Raw genomic sequence first — 25,902 nt, forward strand, 5'->3', positions numbered from 1 at the left:
AGATGAGTTAAGGGAATGTGTTACCATTGAAGCTGCTACATGCAGACAAAACCATGTTCACATGCAGTGGCCAATGAGTGCATGATGTAGCTGGTAATCCTTAGAACATGGCTATTGGCCACCACATGTGGGCATGGTTTTGGCAGAATGTGGTAACGTTAAACCATATCCTAAAAAATGTATTTAGTGTGACAAGATGGACAAAATGCCTATTAATGGTAGACATGACATATGGAACTTGGTAAAGGTTCCCATCCACATTAGATTAAATTTTATGAAAATAGATAGTTACAATGAAAATGATTGTCCATCAGGTGAAATCTCATCAACAATCGTTGTAGCCGACTGATAAGAGACCATCATTGTTTGCCAAGAAGTTGGTTATATTTGATATTTTTGGGCAATAGTGGGATAAACGTACAGATGAGCTCTTTTTTTTTAAGAAAGAATGTTAGAATGATGAGAAAGATCATTCATCCTACGTCTGGTGTTGTGGCTCTTCTACGAGTAACTGTAATGATCATTAAGGAATAAAATTTCTGTGGCTGCATTCATGAAATACAGAAATGAAGAAAAACTGTAGAACCAGTCTTCAAATTCAAAACAAGCTAAAAAAAAAGGCATTATTCCACCAGAAAGGTGTAACAGTTCAGCAGAACCATGCCATCTTATACAAAGCTTGCTGATGATTTTTCCTACTGATGTTTTTTTTTCTAAGTGTGGCTATTGTGAGGATGTTCTGCTCCCACAGATCTCAGCAAACTCAGTACATACCTTCTATGCAAGTTGGACCTGTGTATGGTCTGACACAGTCACACTTATAGTTGATCCATCTGTCAATACACTGTGATCCATGGTGACATGGATTGGAGTGGCACCAGTCTGTTTTGTTACATCCAAGTACAATGTCATACGATTGGTAATTTCCAATATCATGTGGTATCAGAATCTCAAAGTCAATAATAAGATCTTCTAAGCATCCAGTGAAATTTTGCTTGCTCTGTGTATTGTCTAGCAGAGAGTCCTGCGTGAGTCCCCCTATGTATATTTTTTGGAGTGACTCTTGAAGCTGGTGATCATTTTTATAGTGTACAGGTTGTTTGTTGGAACAGGCACCATTGCTGCAGCCTTCATGATATAGAGTTAGATCCAGATATGTATTCAAAGTAACCTCTGTTTTATGCCAATGACCATCATCTACTTTATGTTCATCTATTGCCAGGAATAAAGACGTATTGCTGTTTTTAAATAAAACCTGAAGCCGTCCATTAAAGAGTTCAAGGATTAGATAGCTTTTTTCATTGCCACGATAAAGGAGAAGCATATTTGGCAAAGTTGTTCTAAACCGCACTTCTATGAGAGTTGGGTCTCCTTCGGAACTCTTCTTGCTTCTATTGTATATGTCCAGTTCATACACAATGTATCCGCTTGATGAGAAAGAAAACGTGGTGGAAATGGAACAATGTGGCCCATGAAAGCCTGGTTGGCATTTGCAGTAGTAGGTATGGATCTCTTCTACATAGTAGGGAATGCACACAGCATCATTTTGGCAGCTATGATTTAAGCAGCCCTCCAGCTTTATGGAGCAGTTTTTTCCTCCCCATGTGACGCCATCTAGTGTGGGTGCTGGACATTTGCAGGTATAATCTGCAACTCCGTCTTCACAGGTGGCTCCATTCTCACATGGATTGCTTTCACAGTCATCAATGTTTACAGTGCAGAGCACACCTTAAAAATACAAGAAAACAATGAATTAATACAGGGACTGCAAATATTGTACATGAAAGAATCATAATGCATACTCTTGAGAGGAGAATCTATGGAACGGTTGGTTTATAACCTTCACATCACATTTTTGGGTTATGTCCCCAGTATACATCCAATTACTGGGAAAAAGTATTCCGACATATACTATGATGCACCCATTGAACACACCAGTTTTGTAAAAAAAGAAGATTAAAAAAAATCTGGCCGGCGTGCGGAAGGGCACTGTATCACGGATAGCGCAGCTGAGAGTACAGGAGCTGTATCTGAGGCAGACTTTAGAATTTACATTGTCCCATATCAAGCGGATAATGTTCCTAAGTTCCTTGAGAAACCCTATTACTATGGGGGGGGGGGGTTTAACGTGTCGGAATGGATGAAACTAATGATTTTATATTTTCACTTTATTCATGTGGTGGTTATTGATTCTCAGAGTCTGGTGTCTGTGGTGAGTGACAGCATCCTATAGGTGTTATTTTTGTGGGAGGTTATTGCAGAGTATAATTGTGCTGCCACCTGCCTGTTTATTTTGTATATGACATTGTCAGACAGGATATGGCACAATAACGTCTCTTGGTCAATTATAGAATTACCTAACTTATGTGGGTGCTGTTTTGAAGTTTATCTATAGCCCAGACGGTAGATGATATTATTGGTGTCACAATTTTTTTCAATTACACAGTTTGTCATAGTGTTATATTTTAAAGCATACTAATAAACAAGTGGTTTATCTATATTAGAGTCATTAAGTGCTGTGAAATTTTATGTCCCCAGTATACATCAGATTACTGGGAAAAAGTATTCCGACATATACCATGATGCACCCATTGACTTTTTCGACTGAATATACAAGAATCGGACACACCAGTTTTGTAAGAAAATTGTAAGCGGCACTGAAGAAGTGGATCCGCTGAACCTGTGTGGATGATGGCGTGGCCCGTACCAGGGAGCGGAATCTAAGGTGCCGCTGGTATTCACTAGAGCCCTCTGCAAAGCGGATGGACTTGCTGTGGCAGGCGGCACCCAAGTCTCTACCCCTGTCACGACTCGTCCACACAGGCTACCGAGGTGACACGTGGCACTGGATTGATGAAGCAAACTCATAGTCAGGAAAAGCAGAAGGTCAGGGCAGGCGGCAGAGGAGCGTAGTTAGGAAGGAAGTAAGGAGGTCAGAACACAGAAAGGCAACAGGTACGCTTTCCCTTGGCTAATGAGCACAAAGATCCAGCAAGAGGAAACAGGAAGTGCAGACACTTAAAATGTCAGCGAGCAGCAGTAACAAATTAAGGGTGTACTGTCCCTTTAAGTCGTAGAGAGCCAACGCGCACCCTAGAGGGTGGGTACACACACGCCGGCAACCTGGGACAGCAGAAGAAGCAGGAGATGAGTAATGGCCCGGCGTTCGCATGTGGGCGCGAACCGCAGCACTGCAGGCAGAGGAGGATGGGGCAGGAGAGCTCTCGTGGCCAGCATGTCTGGCCGGAGCGCTAATTGGTCTCCCCCCCTCTTTTTGGGTCACAGAAAATTAAGGACCAGGTCACGGTCAAAGATATTCTCCTCCAGCTCCCAGGGCCTTTCTTCAGGACCAAACCCCTTCCAATCCACAAGAAAATACTGTCTCCCTCTAATGGTTTTAGTAGCTAAAATTTCCTTAACCTCAAAGACATCAGAGCAACCGGACAGGGAATTAGGGGTGATGTCTTTTTGGGAAAACCGATTGATGATGAAAGGCTTGAGGAGGGAGACATGGAAAGAGTTCAGAATTCACAAAGAAGGCAGATGAAGTTTGTATGACACAGGATTAATGCGATCTATAACCTTGTAAGGACCCAGGAAGCGAGGACCCAACTTGTAGCTGGAAACCTTAAAACGGATATATTTGGCCCAGAGCCAGACCTTGCTGCCAGGAGAGTAAGACGGAGAGGGTCTTTTCTTCTTATCTGCCTAAGACTTCATCCGGGAGGAAGCGAGAACTAAGGATCTTGCCAGATGGTCATAAAATCCCATAATTGGTCATCAACAGCGGGCACTCCAGAAGAGGCAGGAAGAGGAGGACGAGGGTGACGTCCGTAGACTATGAAGAATGGTGAAGTTTGTGTAGACTCAAAATCCTTGTGGTGATAAGAGAACTCCGTCCAAGGTAAAAGGTTGACCCAATCGTCCTGTCAGGCTGAAACAAAATGACTAAGTCTCCAAGGATTTGATTCACTCTCTCAACCTGGCCGTTGGTCTGGTTGGTTCTTGGCGAACCCCAGAAAGATTTGTATTGCCCATAGGCCAGTAGGTCGAGACCAGTCCAAAACTGCTGACCGCTTATCAGGGTCCATCTGGAGACCTTGGTTGGAAACAATATAACCAAGAAATGGAAGACTTAACTCAAATAGGCATTTCTCGAGTTTGGCATATAAATGATTGTTCCGGAGGCCTTGTAGGACCTGTTGCACATGTGGACGATGCACCTCTAAATTGGGCAAGAAGATCAGGATGTCATCAAGGTACACAACAACATACCTGTAGAGTAGATCACTGAAGATGTCGTTGAAAAATTCTTGGAAGACAGCTGGAGTGTTACAGAGGCCAAAAGGCATCACAAGGTACTCAAAGTGCCCATCACGGCACTTAAAGGCCATCTTCCATTAGTCTCCTCGAATTCGAATGAGGTTGTATGCTCCCCGCAGATCCAGCTTGGAGAAGACCTTGGCACACTATAAACGATCAAAGAGTTCCAAAATCAAAAGATAGAGGGTAACTATTCTTGATCATGATTTTATTTAGTCCCCGTCAATACAGGGGCGGAGTGACCCGTCCTTCTTTCAAACAAAGAAGAATCCAGCTCTGGCAGGAGAGGTGGACTTCAGGATGAAGCCCTTTTGTAGGTTTTCTTTGATGTATTGAGCCATAGCTTGCAACTCAGGGACAGACAAGGGGTAAATTCTTCCCCGGGGAGGCATAGTCCCAGGCTGAAGGTCGATTGGACAATCATAGGGACGATGCGGTGGAAAACACTCTGCCTGCTTCTCGCAGAACACATCTGAATAATCTATGGAAGAGGCAGACCCGGCAGGGAAGGAGATAGTATTAGTCTGAGTAGTCATCAGACAGTGGTTCTGACAGTAAGGTCCCCAGCAGGTGACCTCACCAGTTTGCCAGTCGAGATGCGGAGCGTGACGTTGTAGCCAGAAAAGACAGAGAAGAAGCCCCGAAGTACAATGAGGAAGCACGTAGAACTCGATCTTCTCCTTGTGTAACACACCCACTTATAAGAAAAGAGGTTCAGTGCGGAATTGCAGTGCACAATTCAGGGATTCTCCATTGATAGAAGAAATATACATAGGCTTAACGAGCTGAGTCACTGGGCGACTGTGTTTGTGGACCAGGGAGGCATTGATAAAGTTTACAGCGGAACCAGAGTCCAAAAAGGTTACAGTACGATGCCCTGGAAGGAGTATGTACTTGGACCAGCATGGTCAAACGAGGAGAGGTAGAATTCACACCTAGGGACGCCTCTCCCACATGCCCTAGGTGCGAACGATTCCCGGAAGAGTTGGTTATATAGAACAGTCTTTGAGGATATGCTCCGGGCTGGAACAATAAAGACACAAGTTTTCATTGGGACCTCTCCTGCTGGGTTAATCCACCTGCATAGCCTCTTTGGCAGAGGGCAAAGAGGATGGTTGAGGTGGACGCTGGAACACGGGTGCCAAACGGGGAAAACATTATGTCCGAGTAGGTTCACTCTCTTGACGAAGCTCCTCTTGCCTCTCGACAAAGCGCACATGAATTCGAGTGGCCAACTGAATAAGATCATTCAGGGAAGACGGAGGATCCTGTGCAGTGAGAACATCCTTGACTCTACCAGACAATCCCTTTTTAAAAGGTGGCACAAAGGGCCTCGTCATTCCAGGCCAATTCGGAGGCTAGGGTGCAGAATTGAACTGTGTAGAACTTGGCATAGGTTCAGTAGTGCAGTCTCGGCATAGGTTCAGTTTTCAGTCTCGGCTGAGGAGGCCCGTACAGGTTCTTCAAAGACACAGCGGAATTCCAAAAGGAAGGCCTGCAGATTGGAGGACACCGGTTCATTTCTGTCCCAGAGAGGAGTAGCCCAGGCCAGGGCTTTTCCAGAAAGAAGACTGACCAAAGATGCCACTTTAGCATGCTCAGTCGGGAACTGATCAGCCATAAGTTCCAGATGCATTGAACACTGTGTCACAAACCCTCTACACAATTTAGGGTCACCTTCATATTTTGTTGGCAGAGACAGTCATATCTTGGAGCCTACGGAAACTGCAGACACTGGAGAAGCCACTGGAACTGGTTGTGGCTGTTGCGCGGTGAGGAACTGCTGCATCATTGCAGAGGGCGGGTACACACATGCCGGCGACCTGGGACAGCGGAGGAAGCAGGAGGTGAGTAACAGTCCGGCGTTCGCATGCGGGCGCGTCCCGCGATGCGAACCGCGGCACCGCCAGCAGAGGAGGACGGGGCAGGAGTGTGCTCACGGCCAGAGTCTGGACGGAGCGCTAGATATAACAAAAATAAAATAATATTAATAAGCCATAGTCGCCAACAAAATGGACACGTTAGCAGGAAAAAATGAAATTAAATTCCTGCATGGCGTTTTTCACCTTTTAGTTGAGTTTATTGGCTCCGTTTTTCAAAATGGCAGCCTGGCATTATTTTAAGAAATGATGTCACTTTTTCTCCCTTTGTCCCCTATAGGTTGAAAAAAAAAAAAACGCCAGAAAAAAATGCAAATGTATGTGGGGATTTTTTCTGGTGTTCCCTGAGGAAGCCTCAGTCTGAACATATAATTATTTATTTTCTTTCTTTTTTCAGTGTCTCAAAAGGTGTTAAGTTTATATTTTGGAAACAGACCAAACATAGTCACTAGCAGACTACGTGCAAAAAGCGCCCCCGGTATACATCAAAATTTACTGGCAACGTACCCTGAAAACATGTTGTGAATGGGGCCTTAGCTGCGCTGGGTCAAAATATACACAGAATGTCTGATACTAAAAATGTACATAGTCTCACGCAATATGGATCTGCATGTAGGCAGTACTAATCTATACATTCCAATACATATATATATATATATATATATATATATATATATATATATATATATATTTTTTTTTTACAGGGACCTTTACTGCTTCACTGAATCAGAAAATGTTATTTTTGCCATGATTTATGTTCAGAAAAATAAATTTCACAATTATGGATTGACTGAGATAAAATGGGGGTGGGGGGTGGAGGATCTCACTGTATTGAGATACAATGGGGGTGCCCTTAATTATATCAGGATCAATTGGGGGAATTAATAAAAAGTATTTAGTTGTTTTTTGGGGTTTTAAAAAAAATGGGTTAATTTGTCGCAGGATTTGTGTGTTGTGATACACAGATTTGTAATAACTTTGTTTAATGGTGTTATCATTAGCGATTTGTCACACAATTTTTTTGCAAAAGCCCTCAATTTGTCCCAAATCTACACCAGCCCACTGGCTGTGGACAGCATTTGTAAAAAAGTCGCACATTTTGGGGCATGGGTTTAAAAGTTGCAGAAAAAGTTGCAGAGGAGGAACCATACAAAGTGGAGTACTTAAGTAAAAAATGTGTTCTAGCACCATTTTTATCACATGCTCTGCACCATTTAATACATTTGGTGCACGTTTACATTACCAGCACACAAAGGTGTAAAAAAACAACATTCACTTACACCACCCTTGATAAATTCCCCCCAATGTGCCCACCCCCAACCAGGCCAATCACAATATATGCATTGGATAAATTCATTGGCAGGTAGACCGCGTGGACATCGAAGACAAACAAAATACAGCTTTTAAGTATTAAATACAGAAACTGTATTTTATCATATAGTAAGCTGCAAACCTATAATGCTTTCCGTGATCATATATAAAAGGGAGTAAAGAGCAATGACAAACCAGATAATACACACTGAATATTTCTTACAAACGTCATTTGAACATTCTGAACATTTGTTTAAAGAAATTCATTTCCATGTGAACAACAGCAGATGGCACTGTTCCTATACATAGTTAAAAAAAAAAAAAAAAAACATACGTCCATCCAGTTCAGCCTATTTCCCTCCAGTTATGAGGTAAAAGACAATTTTCCTTATTTTAGGCACTAAAATTCCTTTTAATATATCAAAATAAATCCCTGGATAAACATTCTGTCCCTATAAATCTAGTATCCATAACCTGTAATGTTATTACTCTCTAGAAATGTATCCAGGCCTATTTGATCTCTTTTATTGAGTTCACTATGACCACCTCCTCTGGGAGAGAGTTACAAAGTCTCACTGCTCTTACAGTAAAGAACCCCCGGCTGTGTTGGTGTATGAAATTTTTCGGATGCCTCCTTGTTCCTGTTACAGTTTTTGGTGTAAATAGATTGTGGGAGAGATCTTTTTATGATCAATTAAAAATTTTTATTATGTATAGTGTGTGTGTGTGTGTGTGTGTGTGTATCTTGCTTGGGTAAAGGGAGTAAATGACTCCCTTAAAAAGGGGTACTCCACGGGCCAGCGTTTGGAACCGAATGTTCCAAATGCTGTTTTTGTGCTGCAGAGGATCGGCTACGCCCCCCTCAATGCAAGTCTATGGGATGGGGCGTGATGCCTCCTCCAATTGAGTTGCATTGAGGTCATGAGAGGCGAAGCTGATGCCACAGTGTTATGAACGCTGGCCAGTGGAGTACCCCTTTAACCTCTTGGGGATGCAGGGCATATGCATAAGCCCTGCATCCCCAATCCTTAAGGACTCAGGGCGTACCTGTATGCCTTGGTCCAGTTTAACGGGATTAAACCGCTCTCACCGGCTGAGAAAGGTGGGTCCCGGTTGCTACAGGCAGCCAGGACCTACGGCTAATTACGGGCACGGCCGATCAGGCCGCTGCCTGGCATTAACTATTTAGTCACTACGATCAAAGTTGATTGCGGCATCTAAAGCGAAAGTAAAAGAATCCCAGCAACTCAGCAGAGCTGATCGGGACTAATGCAACAAAATCCTGCTGTCCCGATCAGCTTACCGCATGACGGGAGGGTCCTCACCTGCCTCTCCATTGTCCCATCCGCGATCTACTGTTCCATGCCTGTGCAGCAATAAGAAGATTGCATGTTTTAGCCCCCTAAGGGGGCTAAAAAAAAACTAAAAAAGTGTAATTTTTTTTTTTTTTTTTTATAAAAGTTCATTAACCCCTTCCCTATTAAAAGTTTAAATCACTCCCCTTTTCCCATTTTTAAATAAAATAAATAATTTAATAAAGAATAAAAATAATCATATGTGGTACCGCCGCGTGCATAAATGTCCGAACTATTAAAATATAAGGTTAGCTAAACCACAAGGTCAATGGCGTACACGTAAAAAAAAATACCAAAATTGTGCATTTTTAGTCACTTCATATACCATAAAAATATTAATAAAAAGCGATCAAAAAGTCCTATCAAAACAAAAATGGCACCAATAAAAACTACAGATGACAGAGCAAAAAATTAGCCCTCATACCGCCATGGAAAAATAAAAAAGTTATAAGGATCAGAAGATGCCAATTTTAAACATGATAATTTTGGAGCATGTAGTTTATAATTGTTTTAAGTATTAAAAGAAAATAAAACCTAAATTAATTTGGTATCCTTGTAACTGTATGGACCTACAGAATAAAGATAAGGTGTCATTTTTACCAAAAAGTGCACTTCGTAGAAACGGGAGCCCCCAAAATTACAAAATGGCGTTTCTTTTTTTATTTCACCCAACAAATAATAATTTCTTGGTTTTGCCGCAGGTTATATTATAAAATAAGTGATGTCATTACAAAGTACAATAGGTGATGCACAATACAAGCCCTTATATGGGTCTGTAGGTGCAAAAAGAGTTATGATTTTTAGAAGGGAAGGAGGAAAAGTCCTTAAGGTGAAAATAGGCTGAGTCCCTAAGGGGTTAAATTTAGAACTATTATGTAAGGAGTTTTTTTGCTTAACCTCTTAAGGATGCAGGGTTTGTCCGTTTTTGCATTTTCATTTTTTCCTCATCACCTTCTAAAAATCATAATGTTTCAATTTTGCACATGAAATTCCATATGATTGCTTATTTTTTGCGCCACTACTTTGCAGTAACATTAGTCATTTTACCAAACAATCCATGGCGAAATAGGAAAAAAAAATTCATTGAGCGACAAAATTGAAGAAAAAATGACATTTTGTAACTTTTGGGGGCTTCCGTTTCTACGAAGTGCATTTTTCGGTAAAAATGACACCTTATCTTTATCCTGTAGGTCCATAGATTAAAATGATACCCTACTTATATAGGTTGGATTTTGTCGTACTTCTAAAAAAAAATAACCTACATGCAGGAAAATTTATATGTTAAAAATTCTCATCTTCTGACCCCTATAACTTTATTTTTCCGCATACTGGCCGGTATGAGGGCTCATTTTTTGCACCGTGATCTGAAGTTTTTATCGGTTCCCTTTTTGTATTGATCCGACTTTTTGATCGCTTTTTATTATTTTTTTCATGATATAAAAAGTGACCAAAAATACGCTACTTTGGAATTTTTTTGCCCGTACGCCATTGACCGTGCGGTTTAATTAAAATTAACTATATATTTTTATAATTCGGACATTTCCACACGCGGCGATACCACATGTGTTTATTTTTATTTACACTTTTTTTTATGGGAAAAGGGGGGTGATTCAAACTTTTATTAGGGAAGGGGTTAAATAATCTAACTTTTTTTCACTTTTTTTTGCAGTGTTATAGCTCCCATAGGGGGCTATAACACTGCACACACTGATTTTTTTACACTGATCCCTGCAAAGCCATAGCTTTGCACTGATCAGTGTTATAGGCGGTCGATTGCTCAAGCCTGGATCTCAGGCTTGGAGCAATCAATCGCTGATCAGACGCGACAGAGGCAGGTAAGAGGACCTCCACTCGCGTGCTAGCTGATCGGGACATCGCGATTTTATCACGATGGTTCAGATCAGCCCGACTGAGCTGCCAGGAAGCTTTCACTTTCATTTTAGACGTGGCGATTAACTTTGATCGCCGCATCTAAAGGGTTAATAGAGTGCGTACAGGTACACCCTGCGTCCTGAAGAGGTTAAAGGGCCTAACTGCTCTGAAGTCACCCAGCACCACCACTACAAACAAACAGTGTGTGGAACCAAGACTTCCAGCTCCTGTACATTGTTTATTTCTGGCATCCAAGCTGTGCTGACCAGTTGATTGGCAGGGGTACCAGATGTTGGCACTCTACTGTTCAACTATTGATGGCCTATGTTGTGGATAGGCCATAAATTATTTTTTTTTGACCAGAAATTTTGACCAGAAAACCCCTTAAATATATTGTTATACCATACTAGGTAATATATTTTCTTAGAATGTACCGTATTTTTCGCCCTATAGGACGCACCGGCGTATAAGACGCGCCCAATTTATAGGTGCAAGATCTAAAAAAATTAAGATTTTGAACCCAATAATGGTCTTCAACCTGCGGACCTCCAGATGTTGCAAAACTACAACTCCCAGCATGCTGGGAGTTGTAGTTTTGCGACATCTGGAGGTCCGCAGATTGAAGACCACTGCATAGAAGGTAATATTCACGTGTCCCCGCTGCTCCGGACCCGTCACCGCTGCCCTGGATGTCGCTCCATCGCTGTCGCCGTGTCCCCGTCACTCCGGAACGTCTCTGCTGCCGGTCGGGTATCCTCGCTCTCTGTCGCCGCCATCACGTCGTTACGCACGCCGACGCACGTACGCGATGACGTGATGACGAGGAAGGAGAGCGCCGGCCATACAGGGGATCCCTGAACGGAGAAGACACCGAGGAGGCAGGTAAGGTCCCTCCCGGTGTCCTGTAAGCACTAACCCGGCTATTCAGTCGGGCTGTTCGGGACCGCCGCGGTGAAATCTGCGGGTTAGTGTCACCTTCCCTTCAGATGCGGCGGTCAGCTTTGATCGCCGCGTCTGAAAGGTTAATACAGGGCATCACCGCGATCGGTGATGTCCTGTATTAGCCGCGGGTCCCGGCCGCTGATGGCCGCAGGGACCTCCGCGATAGGGGTGTATTCGCCGTATAAGACGCACCGACTTTGGGGAAGAAAAAGTGCATCTTATACGGCGAAAAATACGGTATGCCTTTTTTGCATTTGTCCTGCAGAGACAATGGACTATAACGTATGGAGGTTTCACTGTTCCGTCTAGTGATGGTTGTGGTAACATTGTTGCTGGCAAACCTTTTAGTGTAAGCACCTTTGGATTGGCCATGACAGGTTTGTCTGCAAAAACAATTCCTGATCCACATGTGTTACCTCCTGGACTATGCAGCTAGAAGGAGCAGACGTGAGCATCCTCAACAATGTTCTGATTTCCACTATCTTGGTGTTTGTTCTGATTCCTCAGGATTTAGCGCAAACTAAGCAAATGCTAAGAGAGGAATTATCCTTCCATAAGCAGCTTTAGAGGTCGAGACCCCCGCCCTAATATAATTGTCCAGACCGGTCTATGCACCAGATCTGGCAAATTACTGTATAAGGCCAGGTTTTCAATGGGATTCAGATGTTTCCATCGCAGAAATTCTGATTCCAGTCTCCACTGATAGAACTGACATGTCAATTCTTTTGGGGGAATTTGGTTGGAAATGCATTGCAGTCTATGGAGACCGTGCATTTCCGAGCAGTCCTGGCGCCGGCGGAACACACAAATTTGCAGAATGTCTGCCTGTGTTTTCTGCCGTGTGAACATAGCCTGAGGGTACTTTCAAATGTAACGCAAGTGCTGCTGATTTAATGTATGGAAAACCGCTGGTACAATCCGCAGTATGTAAATCGGCAAGTATTAATATTCACATTATATAATTTTAACCATTAAACAGCATAATATACTCTGCATTACATCGACAGCTTTGGGGGAAAATTTTCTGTATAGAAACTTGATGATTACATGATGAGGATTTTACCTGCAGATTTACTAGCATGAAATCCGCAGCATATGCGCTATATGGGAGTACACCACCAAGATTTATAGTTACTAATCTTTTTACATTGTTTTCGTAGTTAAAGAAGAATGAGAATTACAGTCCTTCCAGGTAAACCTTAATCTACTACAACTATAATTCTTGTTATTCTCTTTCCCATAATTACCGTAGCACATAGGGTATTGTGCTGTACAGTAACCTCTGTAAACCTTTACAATATTGTCTAAGTGTGATCTGTGCACACCTATTGTTTAGTTGTTTCTTCGTTACTCAGTGTTTAAATAGTCTTCTGGTACTCCAGGTAATTGAAGAAGTAAAAGTCTACGGGAGACCACCAGGAAATATGATAAGAACACCATGAAATGGGACTAAAGGGAACCAGTCATTAGTTTTATGCTGCCCAAGCTGCAGGCAGCATAAAACTGAAGTAGACCGTGAGATCCCGGGACACTATGATTGGGCATTTCAAAGTAATCATAGTTTAAAAATGTTGCTCTCCGCCCTGTCTGTATCAAGAGACGAGTCTCATCCTATACATATATAGGAAAAGACACGTCACAGCAAGCAGCCCTGTGATTAGTTATCCGGGTCCCAGTGGCATTTTTAAACTATTACTATTCTGAATTACTCTGATACGCTTGGAAATTTCACAGTGTCCCGGTATTGCACAGTATGCTTCCCTGGATCAACATTTCTGTCCCTATAAATCTAGTATCCATATGTTATTACACTCCAGAAATTCATCCAGGCCCTTTTTAAACTCTCCTACTAAGTTCACCATGACCACCTCCTCCGGAAGAGAGTTACACAGTCTCACTGCTCTTACAGTAAAGAACCCTCATATGTGCTGGTGTACAAACCTTCTTTCCTCCAGACATAGAGGAAGTTCCCTTGCAATTGATACAGTCCTGGGAATAATCATGGGAGAGATCTATGTACTGCTCCCTGGTATATTTATACATAGTTATTAGGTCACCCTAAAATATATTTTTTCTAAACTAAATAACCCTAATTCTGATAATCTTTCTGGGTACTGTAGTCCTCCCATTCCCCTTATTACTCTGGTTGCAAGCCTTTGAACCCTCTCCAGCTCCACTATATATTTCTTGTACACTGGTGCCCAGTACTGTACACAGTATTCCATGTGTGGTTTGACTAGTGATTTGTACAGTTGTAGAATTATTTGCTTGTCGTGGGCATCTAAGCCCCTATTGATGCACCCCATGATTTTATTTGCCTTGGCAGCAGCTGCCCAACACTGGTTGCTAAAGCTAAATTTACTGTTTTCCATGTCAGTTGTTCCAAGGGTTCTCCCATTTAATACATACTCCCAGCCCGGATTTCCTCCCCATGTGCATTAAGTTACATTTATCAGTGTTGAACCTCATCTGCCATTTCCCAGCCCAAACCTTCAACCTATCCAGATCCATTTGAAACAGTGCACAGTCTTCTACTGTGTTAACCACTTTACAGAGTTTAGATCTGCAATCCCTCGGCAAGTTTATTAATATAGCAGAACACTTTATTTTTTCAACTTATGCTCTTGATGTTCAATTGTCACATACAGTGAGGCAAAAAAGTATTTAGTCAGCCACCAATTGTGTAAGTTCTCCCACTGAAAAAGATGAGAACGTCCTGTAATTTTCATCATAGGTATGCCTCAACTATGAGAGACATAATGGTAAGAGAGGCATTGCAAGAGTGTTAGAAAACTGAAAGATATCTGCTATACGAAGTGAATTGCGCTGCTGTGCGGAGTGAATTTGTGAAGGTGGAGTGATTTGCGTGAGTACTTAAAGTTCCACATAAGGGATCACTGCTAGAATGTAAACAGCCTTTTCACCTTTTTTCTTCTCCAATCTACCTCTAGGGGGAGGGGTAGATTGGTTACACACAGTTGCTTAAATCTTAGTTTGGGACTCTGTCTGAGCATGCTCAGTCTGAGAGAACTTTGGTAAGAGAGGCATTGCAAGAGAGTTAGAAAACAGAGTTTGAAAGCAGGAGTGTGAGATCGCTGTGTCACTTTACTTACACTGTATGTTCCATGTATGCAATCCTTGAACAGCAGTTTGAGGTTGCATATTGTTGTGCCAGATGTGTGCGAGTTGTTCACTTGGAAGCCCAGATCCTGGATCTAGAGGAGCAACTAGCAACACTGAGATGCAATGACAACCTGGAGAGGAGTCTCCTGCTCACTGAGCAAGTACTCTCTTGAGTAGAGGTGGGGGAGGATAGTGGGATGGAGGTGCAGGACAGTCAGGCAGTTAGCTGGGTTACAGTTAGAAAAATGGGGTAGAGGTAAAGTGTCAGGGAGGCTAGTCCTGAACTGGCACACCCCAACAAGTTTGCCCAGTTGGCAGATGAGGGGGATGCCATTTTAGAGCTAGCAGTACTGCAGCAAGACCCTGCCTCTGACCGTCAGGGGGGTGTCTGCTCTAGTAAGGGAGGGAGGAGTGCAGGGCAGACCAGACAGGTTCTGGTAGTGGGGGACTCAATTATTAGGGGGACAGACAGGGCAATCTGTCACAAAGACCGGCATCACCGAACAGTGTGTTGTCTTCCTGGCGCTCGAGTTCGGCACATCGCGGATCTGGTTGACAGGTTGCTGGGTGGGGCTGGAGAGGACCCAGCAGTCATGGTACATATTGGCACCAATGACAAAGCAAGTGGTAGGTGGAGTGTCCTTAAAAATGATTTCAGGGACTTAGGCTGCAAGCTTAAGGCAAGGACCTCCAAGGTAATATTTTCTGAAATATTACCTGTACCACCTGCCAGAGAGGCAGCGGGAGATCAGGGAGGTAAACAAGTGGCTCAGAAGCTGGTGTAGGAAGGAGGGGTTTGGGTTCATGGAGAACTGGGCCGACTTCGCTGTCGGTTACTGGCTCTACCGTAGGGACGGGCTGCATCTAAGTAGGGAAGGTGCAGCTGTGCTTGGGGAGAAGATGGTTAGAAGGGTGTAGGAGTGTTTAAACTAGGGACTGGGGGGGAGGGAACCTACAACATAGAGGGGGAAGATAGTGTAGATAGAGAGGGGGGACTTATTAATGTACCTGGGCGTGAAGCGGAGGGAGGGGTTAGAATAGTTAATAGGGATAGGCTTCATAGGAAGAAAAAACATACACCTTTGAATTGCATGTTGACTAATGCCAGAAGTCTGTCCAATAAAACAGAGGAACTGGAGTGGTTGATGTCTGAGGAAAATTATGACATAGTGGGTATAACAGAGACTTGGTTGGACGATAGCTGTGACTGGGCGGTAAACTTACAGGGTTATAGTCTATTCAGGAAGGTTTGGACAAAACGGAAAGGGGGAGGAGTCTGTCTTTATGTAAAGTCCAGTCTGAAGGCCGCACTGCGGGAGGATATATAGGAGGGAAACGGTAATGTGGAGTCAATTGGGGAGATTTATCAAAACCTGTGCAGAGGCAAAGTTGCCCAGTTGCCCATAGCAACCAATCAGCTTACTTCTTTCATTTTTCACAGACCTGGTTAGGAATGTAAGAAGCAAGCTGATTGGTTGCTATGGGCAGGTGGGCAACTTTGACTCTGCACAGGTTTTGATAAATCTCCCCCAATATGGGTAGAAATATAGTCCTTGAATGAGGCAATGAGTCCTTAAGGATCAGGGATGCAGGGTGTATGCATATTCCCTGCGTCCCCAAGAGGTTAAAAATCAGATAATGTGATTTTATGGATTTTTTTTTCTCATTATGTCTCTCATAGTTGAGGTATACCTATGATAAAATTACAGACCTCCCTAATCTTTTTAAGTGGGAGAACTTTCACAATTGGTGGCTGACTAAATGCTTTGTTGCCCCACTGGAATTCAGAGAAATAATATTTTCTAATAAATTGACTCCATTTCCAGCAATACCAACTTTAGCAGCAGGCACCATATTTGTTACTAACATTGTAGTGGTGCTTCAGTAAAGGTGTTGGAGTGATTACTATACATTTTTATGTTGGGGTAAAGTCTATTTATTGTCTTACTATTATGCTGCCTGATCTGACTTATTCTCATGTTTCAATTTAGAAATCCATAGAACATAATTTGGGTGAAGCTTCTTTACCACCAGACTGAAGGCTTTAATAGACCATCAGTACGTGCCACCCTTACATCAGCTAATTCTCTCCTTCTTACCCCCATTCACATTTTGTCATCCAGCCTGGCACATGCTGTTTCCGCCTTGTGCAGATTACCCTAATCTGATAAACATGACATGTGGCAGACGTACTGATCTGCAATCCAGAGAAACCGTAGATGTGATCCTCACTAACCAGAAAAATGCAGGTTATGTGTGGAGCGTATCCAGGGGGAGGTGGGGAAGGAGACCGTACAAGCTCCACACGTGCCTCTGACAAGGGGCCGCGCCATGCTCCTCTCTGATCTAGGCTAACATACAGAAACCCTTTTGAAACAAAGAATTAATCCAATTTTAATGAAAGTTTCGAGTTAGCTGGAATACAATAAAAACAAGGGTGCAGGGAAAATCAGAAGCAGCCCTCAAAGTCCGGAGAAACAAAAGCCGTAATACAAATGTGTAGTCACTATTCTTCCATTTACAAAAGAACTTTAGAACCAAAAGTCATCCATAGCATGTATACAGCTGACTACATTGTTCTACACAGTGGGAGGATCTGGGTCAGAGGTGTAACTCAAATAACCTAAGCTGCAATGCTAAATCTGTAATTGGGCCCTCAACTATTTCCCGCTGCTTATGTAGTGCTAACATATTCTGCAGTGTTGTTCAGCAGTGGTCACCACACATCAGTCCCTCCCAATCTTTATGCATTACCTCGAATATACACACACTATAGGAGAACTTTACAAAGAAATCCAATAAACTATTATAGGGGGAAACCATGTTATTGAAAATACTGGTCTTCTTACTTGGGGCAAGAGAGGGACCTTTTGGGTTTTCTTAGACTCCAGGAATCAGGTATGGCATCATTCTCTGCACCCCTTATATTATTCCCCAGTTAGGAGGCTTTGCGCACACTAATTTTTTTTCCACACAATTCCAACATGAAATACATGACCGTGAGCACAAATGGTTTTGAAACATCTAACACAGTTTTCGTTACTGGATTTTTTCCATTGAGGAATGGGATACTGAATTGTTCCATTTCAAAACTTCCTACTCAAAAAACTTAGCGTGCACATATCCTCAAGGGGGCCAAAGTCATTACAGTATACAATAAAATCACAAATGGAGACTGGAAATGCCAATAATTAACAATTTTTGCCAATAAAAATTTACAAATTCATAAAAAGATCTCATCTAGAGTTGAACAGACTTTTGAGAAGTTTGCTTCGTGGCAAACATGTTTTCTGCAAACTGGCAATGAAATAAGCCAAACATGTGTATACCACTTCTTAAGAGCTCTAAAGCCCTGCTAGGGTCACATAGGAATGTATTCAAGTAGTTTTAAGGCTAAGTTAAAGGGGTACTCCGGTGCTAAGACATCTTATCCAAAGGATAGGGGATAAGATGTCTTTGCGCCGGAGTACCCCTTTAATATCAAAGTTGCATCAACATGCGGAAACCTATGGTAACTAACAGCTTCCGTAAAAACACATTGCACTAATGGATTTTGTATGCTTGCCAGTGTTAACCCCTTCCCTCCCCAGGGCGTATAGGTACGTCCTGGGAAGGGGGAGCAGCTACAGAGCGGGATTGTGACGTCATCCCACTCTTTACCGCGCGGCCCCGGCTGGAATCAACAGCCAGTGACCGCAGCTAATAGAATGCAGCAGCGATAACAGCTGCAAGGCTATAAACCCTTTAGATCCCACAACTTTTGCTAGCTAATGGGGCAGCTACTACTACTATCAGGCACCTGGCTGCTGCTGCTACCTGTACTGCTGCTGGTACTGCCACCAACATTCTTACTGACAGAGGACATGGGCAGGGGTACCTTGGCCAAAAATTTCTTTACCAGACAATTTTATAGGTTATTTTTTTTAGTTTTTTTAGGGAAATTTGTTACTCACTAGAATGCGAATCATTCGGGGCATGAAGTCCCAGGATAAGACAAGCATCACAAGGGATCTTTTTTGCTTACTTATTTGTATGTAAGAGAACAAATGATCGCTGTATTTCATGTAGGAACTACTCTACTTTTCCTGCCAATTTAAGACTAATGCCTTAGTAATGTCAACTCTTGTTTGTTTCTCTGTTAGGTTTTCTGCTAATTTAATTATATAAATCAATAAATGATTATTTATGGAACCACTTTTTGCAAGGACTTTTTCCTGATCATACGGGATTAGAGGATGCTTCAAATGCTGAAACTGTACTGTGTATGGGAACACGTTGGAGAATATGGTGTGGTTCGTACAAACTTCAATACGGTTTAAATGAAAGATTCCAGAAGATGGCAGACCCTACAATCCAGATCATGTTACACCTAAAGGCATACAAAAAAGAAGGTTGCCGCAGCACTCTTGGTCAAAAAAATGGAGGCTCTGAGCGCATTTTTTTGATCAAAATGTGTCCCCCATCCACCACGTGGAGATGGCCTCATTTCGGATGGGACCCTAACACTCATTTCACTCACCTCTGCTGGGCATATGGCCTCTGAATGGGTGACATGCTGGATCCAGTATCAATTTAAAAAAACTCCTATGAAACAGGGAGGGGTTCATGGCTACAGAGGGTGCCACTCCCCCAAAGTTGAACAGCAAAAACAAAAAGAAAAATAGCCAGTACAACTACCTAATACACGGGTGCACGCTGCTGTGGCACATACAGAGTATACAAAAAAGAAGGTTGCAGTAGCACTCTTGGCCAAAAAATGGAGGCTCTTAGTACACTTTTTGATCAAAACGTGTCCCCCATCACACCTAAAGGCAATATTTATGGTAGGTGATAATCCCTCTACTTTATCACTAGATGAATTGTACAGAACTACTTTTAACAGTGGACAGAAAACTTTGGTTCTAGCCACCATCTCTATGGGTGTGCAAAATTATCAGCTCCATACATAGAGTATGAACATACCCTAAATCTTTACTGATGCCTTGGGGAAGTTCAGGATCTAAACTCACATGACATATGGCTACAAGATTAAAATGGAACACACCCAGTGCTCTATGACCATAGATTAACCTATATTGGATGGAGCTACTTCTTTTAATAAATAGAGGCTTTGCCTTGTCTCAAGAGTCCATTTTGATATCATTACACTGGCCCCGATACAAATGGCCTTCCATTCACCCATGTGGACAGGTCACTGTACCCTGTAATTAATATTCCAGCAATCCAGTGGGTTACAAACTAATGCCCTTCTGAAATGGGTGCACATACAGGAATACAAGGGGAGGACTTATAACCAAAGGGTTCTTAGACAAATGCAAATTTGTCAATAACTAAACCAAGAAATGTTTTGCTTTATAAAATCTACAAAATGTTGGACTCATGAGCTCTACAAGCTGAAACCTCTGTAGATGTACTACCAGGAGCATAATAACTTCTGGGCCCCATGCGCAAAGTTTGAAACAGGGCCCCCATCCACCATATGCCATTTATAATACTGATGTTCTATGTGCCTTTGGGGCCCCTTCAGGCACCAGGACCTGGGTGACACTACTACTTCTGCCCCACCTATAGCAATGTTTACCAACCAGGGTGCCTCCAGCTGTTGCAAAACTACAACTCCTGGCATGCCCGGATAGCCTTTGGCTATATTCCAGTATAAGTTATCGGCTATTTATCCCCCCTCGACACCGCTGCAGAGCATTGATTTAAAGCGGGCGCTTTAAATCAATGCACTGCGGTGGCTTTTCCGGTGCCATAGACCGCCGCCGCCACCACCACCACCACCCGCTTCTCTCCCCCTACTGTCAGGGTGGTCCGGGCCATCCATCCTCCCTTCCTGTAGTGTCCGGCGGCATTCCGGGTGGAAGGTGCACCGGTCCGGGCTGTCCTTCTCCGGGGGTCCTCTTCTCCACTCCGGGCAGGCTCCGGCCTAGTACATTGCATAGACGCCGCTACGCAGTGACGCCCGTGCGCAGCGATGCACCTGACATCACGGCGTAGCGGCGTCTATGCAGCGTACTAGGCCGGAGCCTGCCCGGAGTGGAGAAGAGGACCCCCGGAGAAGAAGGACAGCCCGGACCGGTGCACCCTCCACCCGGAATGCCGCCGGACACTACAGGATGGATGGCCCGGACCACCCCCATTCCGGGTAAGTTTATTTATTTTTTATTGACTCGGAGGGTGGGGGAGGGGCCCGACCGGTATAGCGGTATGGGCAAAAATCCATATCGGTATACCGCCCAGCACTATGGGGGGCGGTCGCGGGGGGGCGGTCGCGGTGTGGGGGGCGGGGCATTATCGGCTTATCGGCAATTACCTTGCCGATACCGATAATGTCCAAAATCGTGATTATCGGCCGATAATATCGGCCATACCGATAATCGGTCGATCCCTAGTAAACCGAGCTAATATCTTTAAAAAAAAAAAAAAAAAAAAAAGCACCACACATGCCCTCAGGTTGCGAGTGGTATTACAGCTCAGTTTCAGTGAAGTGAATGGAGCAAATTTGTAATACCACACACTACCGGAGGACAGGTGTGGTGCTGTTTTTGGAAAAAAAAATTGCTTTATTTATTTTTGTTCAGGATAACCCCTTTAATGAAATCTATTATTCAGGACAGAAGGGTTAACCCTTCATCCCACCAGCTCATATCTTTGCTCTACCTCCCCCGGCATTTCCTATTTTTGTTCATCAGGAGTGAACGCACATAGGAATGCAGCAAATTCTTCCCAGAACTGACACAAGCAGTCCATTACTTAACACAAACAAAATGCACGGGGCTGTACCAGGCAGTGTCGGCTCCAAAGAAACTCCCATCAACTACAATATAATCCCCCTCTTAGTCACAGATGGTATTCCACATGAAAGATCTTTTTTGTTTCTGTAAACCTTTTTGGTCAAAACTTATCATAACATGTACAGAAATATCAGACGGCAGCATTTTATTAAAAATTTTTTTGTAGATTTTGTTTGTTTGTTTAAAATTATTGTCAAAATAATCCAGGTCAAATTGATACAAGCTGATACATTTGTGCTGTCATTTATAGACTGTTAAAGTGAAAGGAATCCGAGTATTTAAAGGGGTTATCCAGGGAAAAACTTTTTTTTTTTTTATATATCTATATATCAACTGGCTCCAGAAAGTTAAACAGATTTGTAAATTACTTCTATTAAAAAATCTTAATCCTTTCAGTACTTATGAGCTTCTGAAGTTTAGGTTGTTCTTTTCTGTCTAAGTAATCTCTGATGACACGTGTCTCGGGAACCGCCCAGTTTAAAAGAGGTTTGCTATGGGAATTTGCTTCTAAACTGGGCGGTTCCTGAGACACGTGTCATCAGAGATTACTTAGACAGAAAAGAACAACCTTAACTTCAGAAGCTCATAAGTACTGAAAGGATTAAGATTTTTTAATAGAAGTAATTTACAAATCTGTTTAACTTTCTGGAGCCAGTTGATATATATAAAAACGTTTTTTTCCTGGAATACCCCTTTTAATAAACAAAATAGACAAAAGCCAATACACAGATTCTTTATTTCGCAAATGTACCCGGCGTTCCAGGACGGATTTCTCAACTGCAGCTATTCAGCTGATTTATATTCACAAATAGACCTAAACAGTAAGCACTGTCTGATAAGACTTTACACTCCGATTAATACAATGATTGGTTTAGCCAAATTACTAAAGTTAATCATGAAACAGCGAACAGCTTCTATACACTATTCTAATCATAACAAATCCAACCCGTGTGATGATAGAAAACAAGATAAAGACTTTGGTATAAGAAGGATGCAAATCAAAAAATGTTGCAGTATCTTGTAATAACTTTTTTTTATTGGACTTGATAAGGGAGGAAAAACCCGAAAGCTTGTGCATCACTGGACTAACACAGATACTCAAATTTACTACAGTATAAGGCTGCGTTCATACGGCCGTCTAGACCCGTCCCGTTCTTCTCCCGTCAAAGATAAAAAACGGACTTTAAAAATAACGGGTGCAAACGGATGTTATCCGTTTGTTTCCGTTTGTATGCGTTTTTGTTCAGTTAATAAACAAAAACATTTTTTTTATGAGCATGCTCAAAAGTAAAAACGGATTGAAAAAACGGATTCAAATGGATGACATTAAAGGCACCATCCGTTTTCCATAGACTTCAATGTTAAATTTACTGTGTCCGTTTTTTCTTCCTTTTTTTGGACGGAAGAAAAAATACTGGATGTGCCGTTTTTTCTGCCATATAAAAAACGAGAATGAGTGCAGACGGGTGCAAACGGATTGTAAAGAAATCCCATTGACATGAATGGGATTTTTTTTTTAAACCGTTTTGAATCAGTTTACAGCCTGCAAAAAAGGAAACAAAACGGGGATAAAACCACGGGGACAGACGGCCGTGTGAACGCACCCTAAGAAGAACAAATGAATGAGAAGTTTATACTTTGTATCCGGAGCTTTACATTATAGTAGGAAGTGGTTCTTACGTTAGGATAGTGTTTGATTGTGAAAACAGTTGTGTGTACTTGTTATCACAATAGTATTCGGGATTTCATTAGTACACAATTGTAACAACCTAATTCTCATTCTATATTGTAGTGATCAATTATTATTCTACACAAACACAATCTTAATTGTAACAACATTCATTATAATGCACCACTAAAGTCCAGTCCAGTATGATTGTGTATAAATTCTATTACAATACATGTAACAACACAACATCAACAATCAACTACAGTCATCAACAATAGGTATTATTATTATTAACGCAACCGGCACCAATAAAGCCTCGGAGATCTGTAACTTTTAGCACTTATAAAAACCATAACCCCTCAAGTGTAGAACACTTTTTTTTTATATTTTACAGACAAGTAGATGGCAGGTGCAAAAAGGTAAGTTTGGAAATAACAGCATGAACAGAAAATTGCCTCCAAAAACCCAATCACAGGCCTTTGTGAAGTTGCCAAATTTTACGATTGACAAGCTTGAGATATACAACGTCATCGGTATGATTAGACAGGGAACTATAACCATTGATAAAGTGCTACGGAATATGACGGCATGTAAAAGTATGTTAAATTTAAAGGAGAATTCAAAATGAACATTATATGGAGACAACTGTTGGGTATGGTGTGCGGCATTACAACTATGTGTAGAAGCTAGGTAACTACAGTTCTCGCAGTAGTTTTGTAATAACCTCTAGGTCTCCCTTGATCAGTGTGAATGCTCTTATGGATGCTGTGATCCCCACCTCCAGGCTAAATCTCATTTACCTGCAACAAGATAGAGCGCACTCCAGATGGCTGCAGCAGTTCTCCTGCTCATGGTGTGATCACAGGCATTGGGGAGTGTGAGAAGCAGAAAAGAGGCAGAGATGGGCGCAGCGTGGAGCAAGCACCAGCCTCCCCCCCCCCCCCCCTCATACCATTCAGGCAAAAAGGATTGGATTTGTATCCAGTCACAGAGCTAGGCTACACATCTAATCCGTTCCTGGTGCAGACTACCAGCTGGCTTCTGTCATTGCTGACTCATGGGATGCCTGGCTGTTCTGTCCCACTGATAGGACTCAGCTCCACAAGGGAGACGAATAGGAGGAACCTGTTTATTGTATCCACATGAACGATTACCACCAAAGTCATTGACTAAAGCATGGTTCTGTATGAGGAGAAAACAAAAACTTTATGGGAAAGAGTCGTCAAAATTTGTGCAGAGGAAAAGACCAGTTGTCCATAGCAACCAATCAGATCGCTTCTTTTTTAAAAAGCCCTCTGAAAAATAAAAGAAGCAATCTGATTGGTTGCTACAGGTAACTGGTCGACTTTTCCTCTGCAAATGTTTTGATTAATCTCCCCCAATATATCTACAGGACAGGGTCATGACAAGCTCTCTGGGTGCCCATGAAGACGTTTCAGAACCTACTTCACCACCCTCATTTAGCATAATAGAAGAACAACCATTTTGTTTGTTGGATCTCCTTGCCACATTCACTTACCAAGCTTTAGCATCAGAAAAGTGCATTTGCAATAACTACTTCTTCTCAAAAATAATTCTTATTGAAGGCCACTGTAAATTAGCCTGAATTTTGAAAAAGAAGGGTCTGAATATCAACGTTCAGCTGCTATGGGGGGCAACTTTTTAACCCCTTAAGGACTCAGGGTTTTCCCGTTTTTGCATTTTCATTTTTTCCTCATCACCTTCTAAAAATCATAACGCTTTAAATTTTGCATCTAAATTTCCATATGATGGCTTATTTTTTGCACCACCAATTCTAGTTTGCAGTGACATTAGTCATTTTACCAAAATATCCACGACGAAATGGAAAAAAAAAATCATTGTGCGTAAAAATTTAAGAAAAAATGCCATTTTGTAATATTTGGGGGCTTCCTTTTCTACACGGTGCATCTTTCGGTAGAAAATGACCTCTTCCCTTTATTCTGTAGGTCCATCTGGTTAAAATGATACCCTACTTACATATGTTTGATTTTTTATTGCTTCTAAAAAAAATCATAACTACATGCAGCAGTATATGTTTAATATTGTCATCTTCTGACCCCTATAACTTTTTTTTTTCTGCATATGGGGCGGTATGAGGGCTCATTTTTTGCACTGTGATCTGAAGTTTTTATCAGTATTATTTTTATATTGATCGGACTTTTGATCGCTTTTTATTAATTTTTTCATGATATAAAAAGTGACCAAAAATACGCTATTTTGGACTTTGGAATTTTTTTTTTGCTTGTACGCCATTGACCATGCGGTTTAATTAACAATATAATTTTTATAGTTCGGACATTTCCACACGCGGCGGTAACACATTGTTACGCCGAGCGCTCCGGGTCCCCGCTCCTCCCCGGAGCGCTCGCTTCACTCTCCCCGCGGCAGCGCTCCGGTCACGTCCTCTGACCCGGGGCGCTGCGATTCCGCTGCCAGCCGGGATGCGATTCGCGATGCGGGTAGCGCCCGCTCGCGATGCGCACCCCGGCTCCCCTACCTGACTCGCTCTCCGTCTGTTCTGTCCCGGCGCGCGCGGCCCCGCTCCCTAGGGCGCGCGCGCGCCGGGTCTCTGCGATTTAAAGGGCCACTGCGCCGCTGATTGGCGCAGT

General features: G+C 42.6%; 1 protein-coding gene across 4 annotated transcripts in view; it reads right to left on the reverse strand.

The window, feature by feature from the left end:
* Positions 1 to 25,902, reverse strand: part of LOC130290354 (protein crumbs homolog 2-like) — a 125,793-nt gene that overhangs the window by 18,779 nt on the left and 81,112 nt on the right. For all 4 annotated transcript variants that reach the window (XM_056537866.1, XM_056537868.1, XM_056537867.1 and 1 more), the window contains one exon: positions 775 to 1,728. In XM_056537866.1, coding sequence (XP_056393841.1) covers positions 775 to 1,728 — 954 coding nt within the window. The remainder of the gene's footprint in view (positions 1 to 774; positions 1,729 to 25,902) is intronic.

Source organism: Hyla sarda, chromosome 9 (assembly GCF_029499605.1).
Source record: "Hyla sarda isolate aHylSar1 chromosome 9, aHylSar1.hap1, whole genome shotgun sequence".
Classification (NCBI taxonomy): Eukaryota; Metazoa; Chordata; class Amphibia; order Anura; family Hylidae; genus Hyla; species Hyla sarda.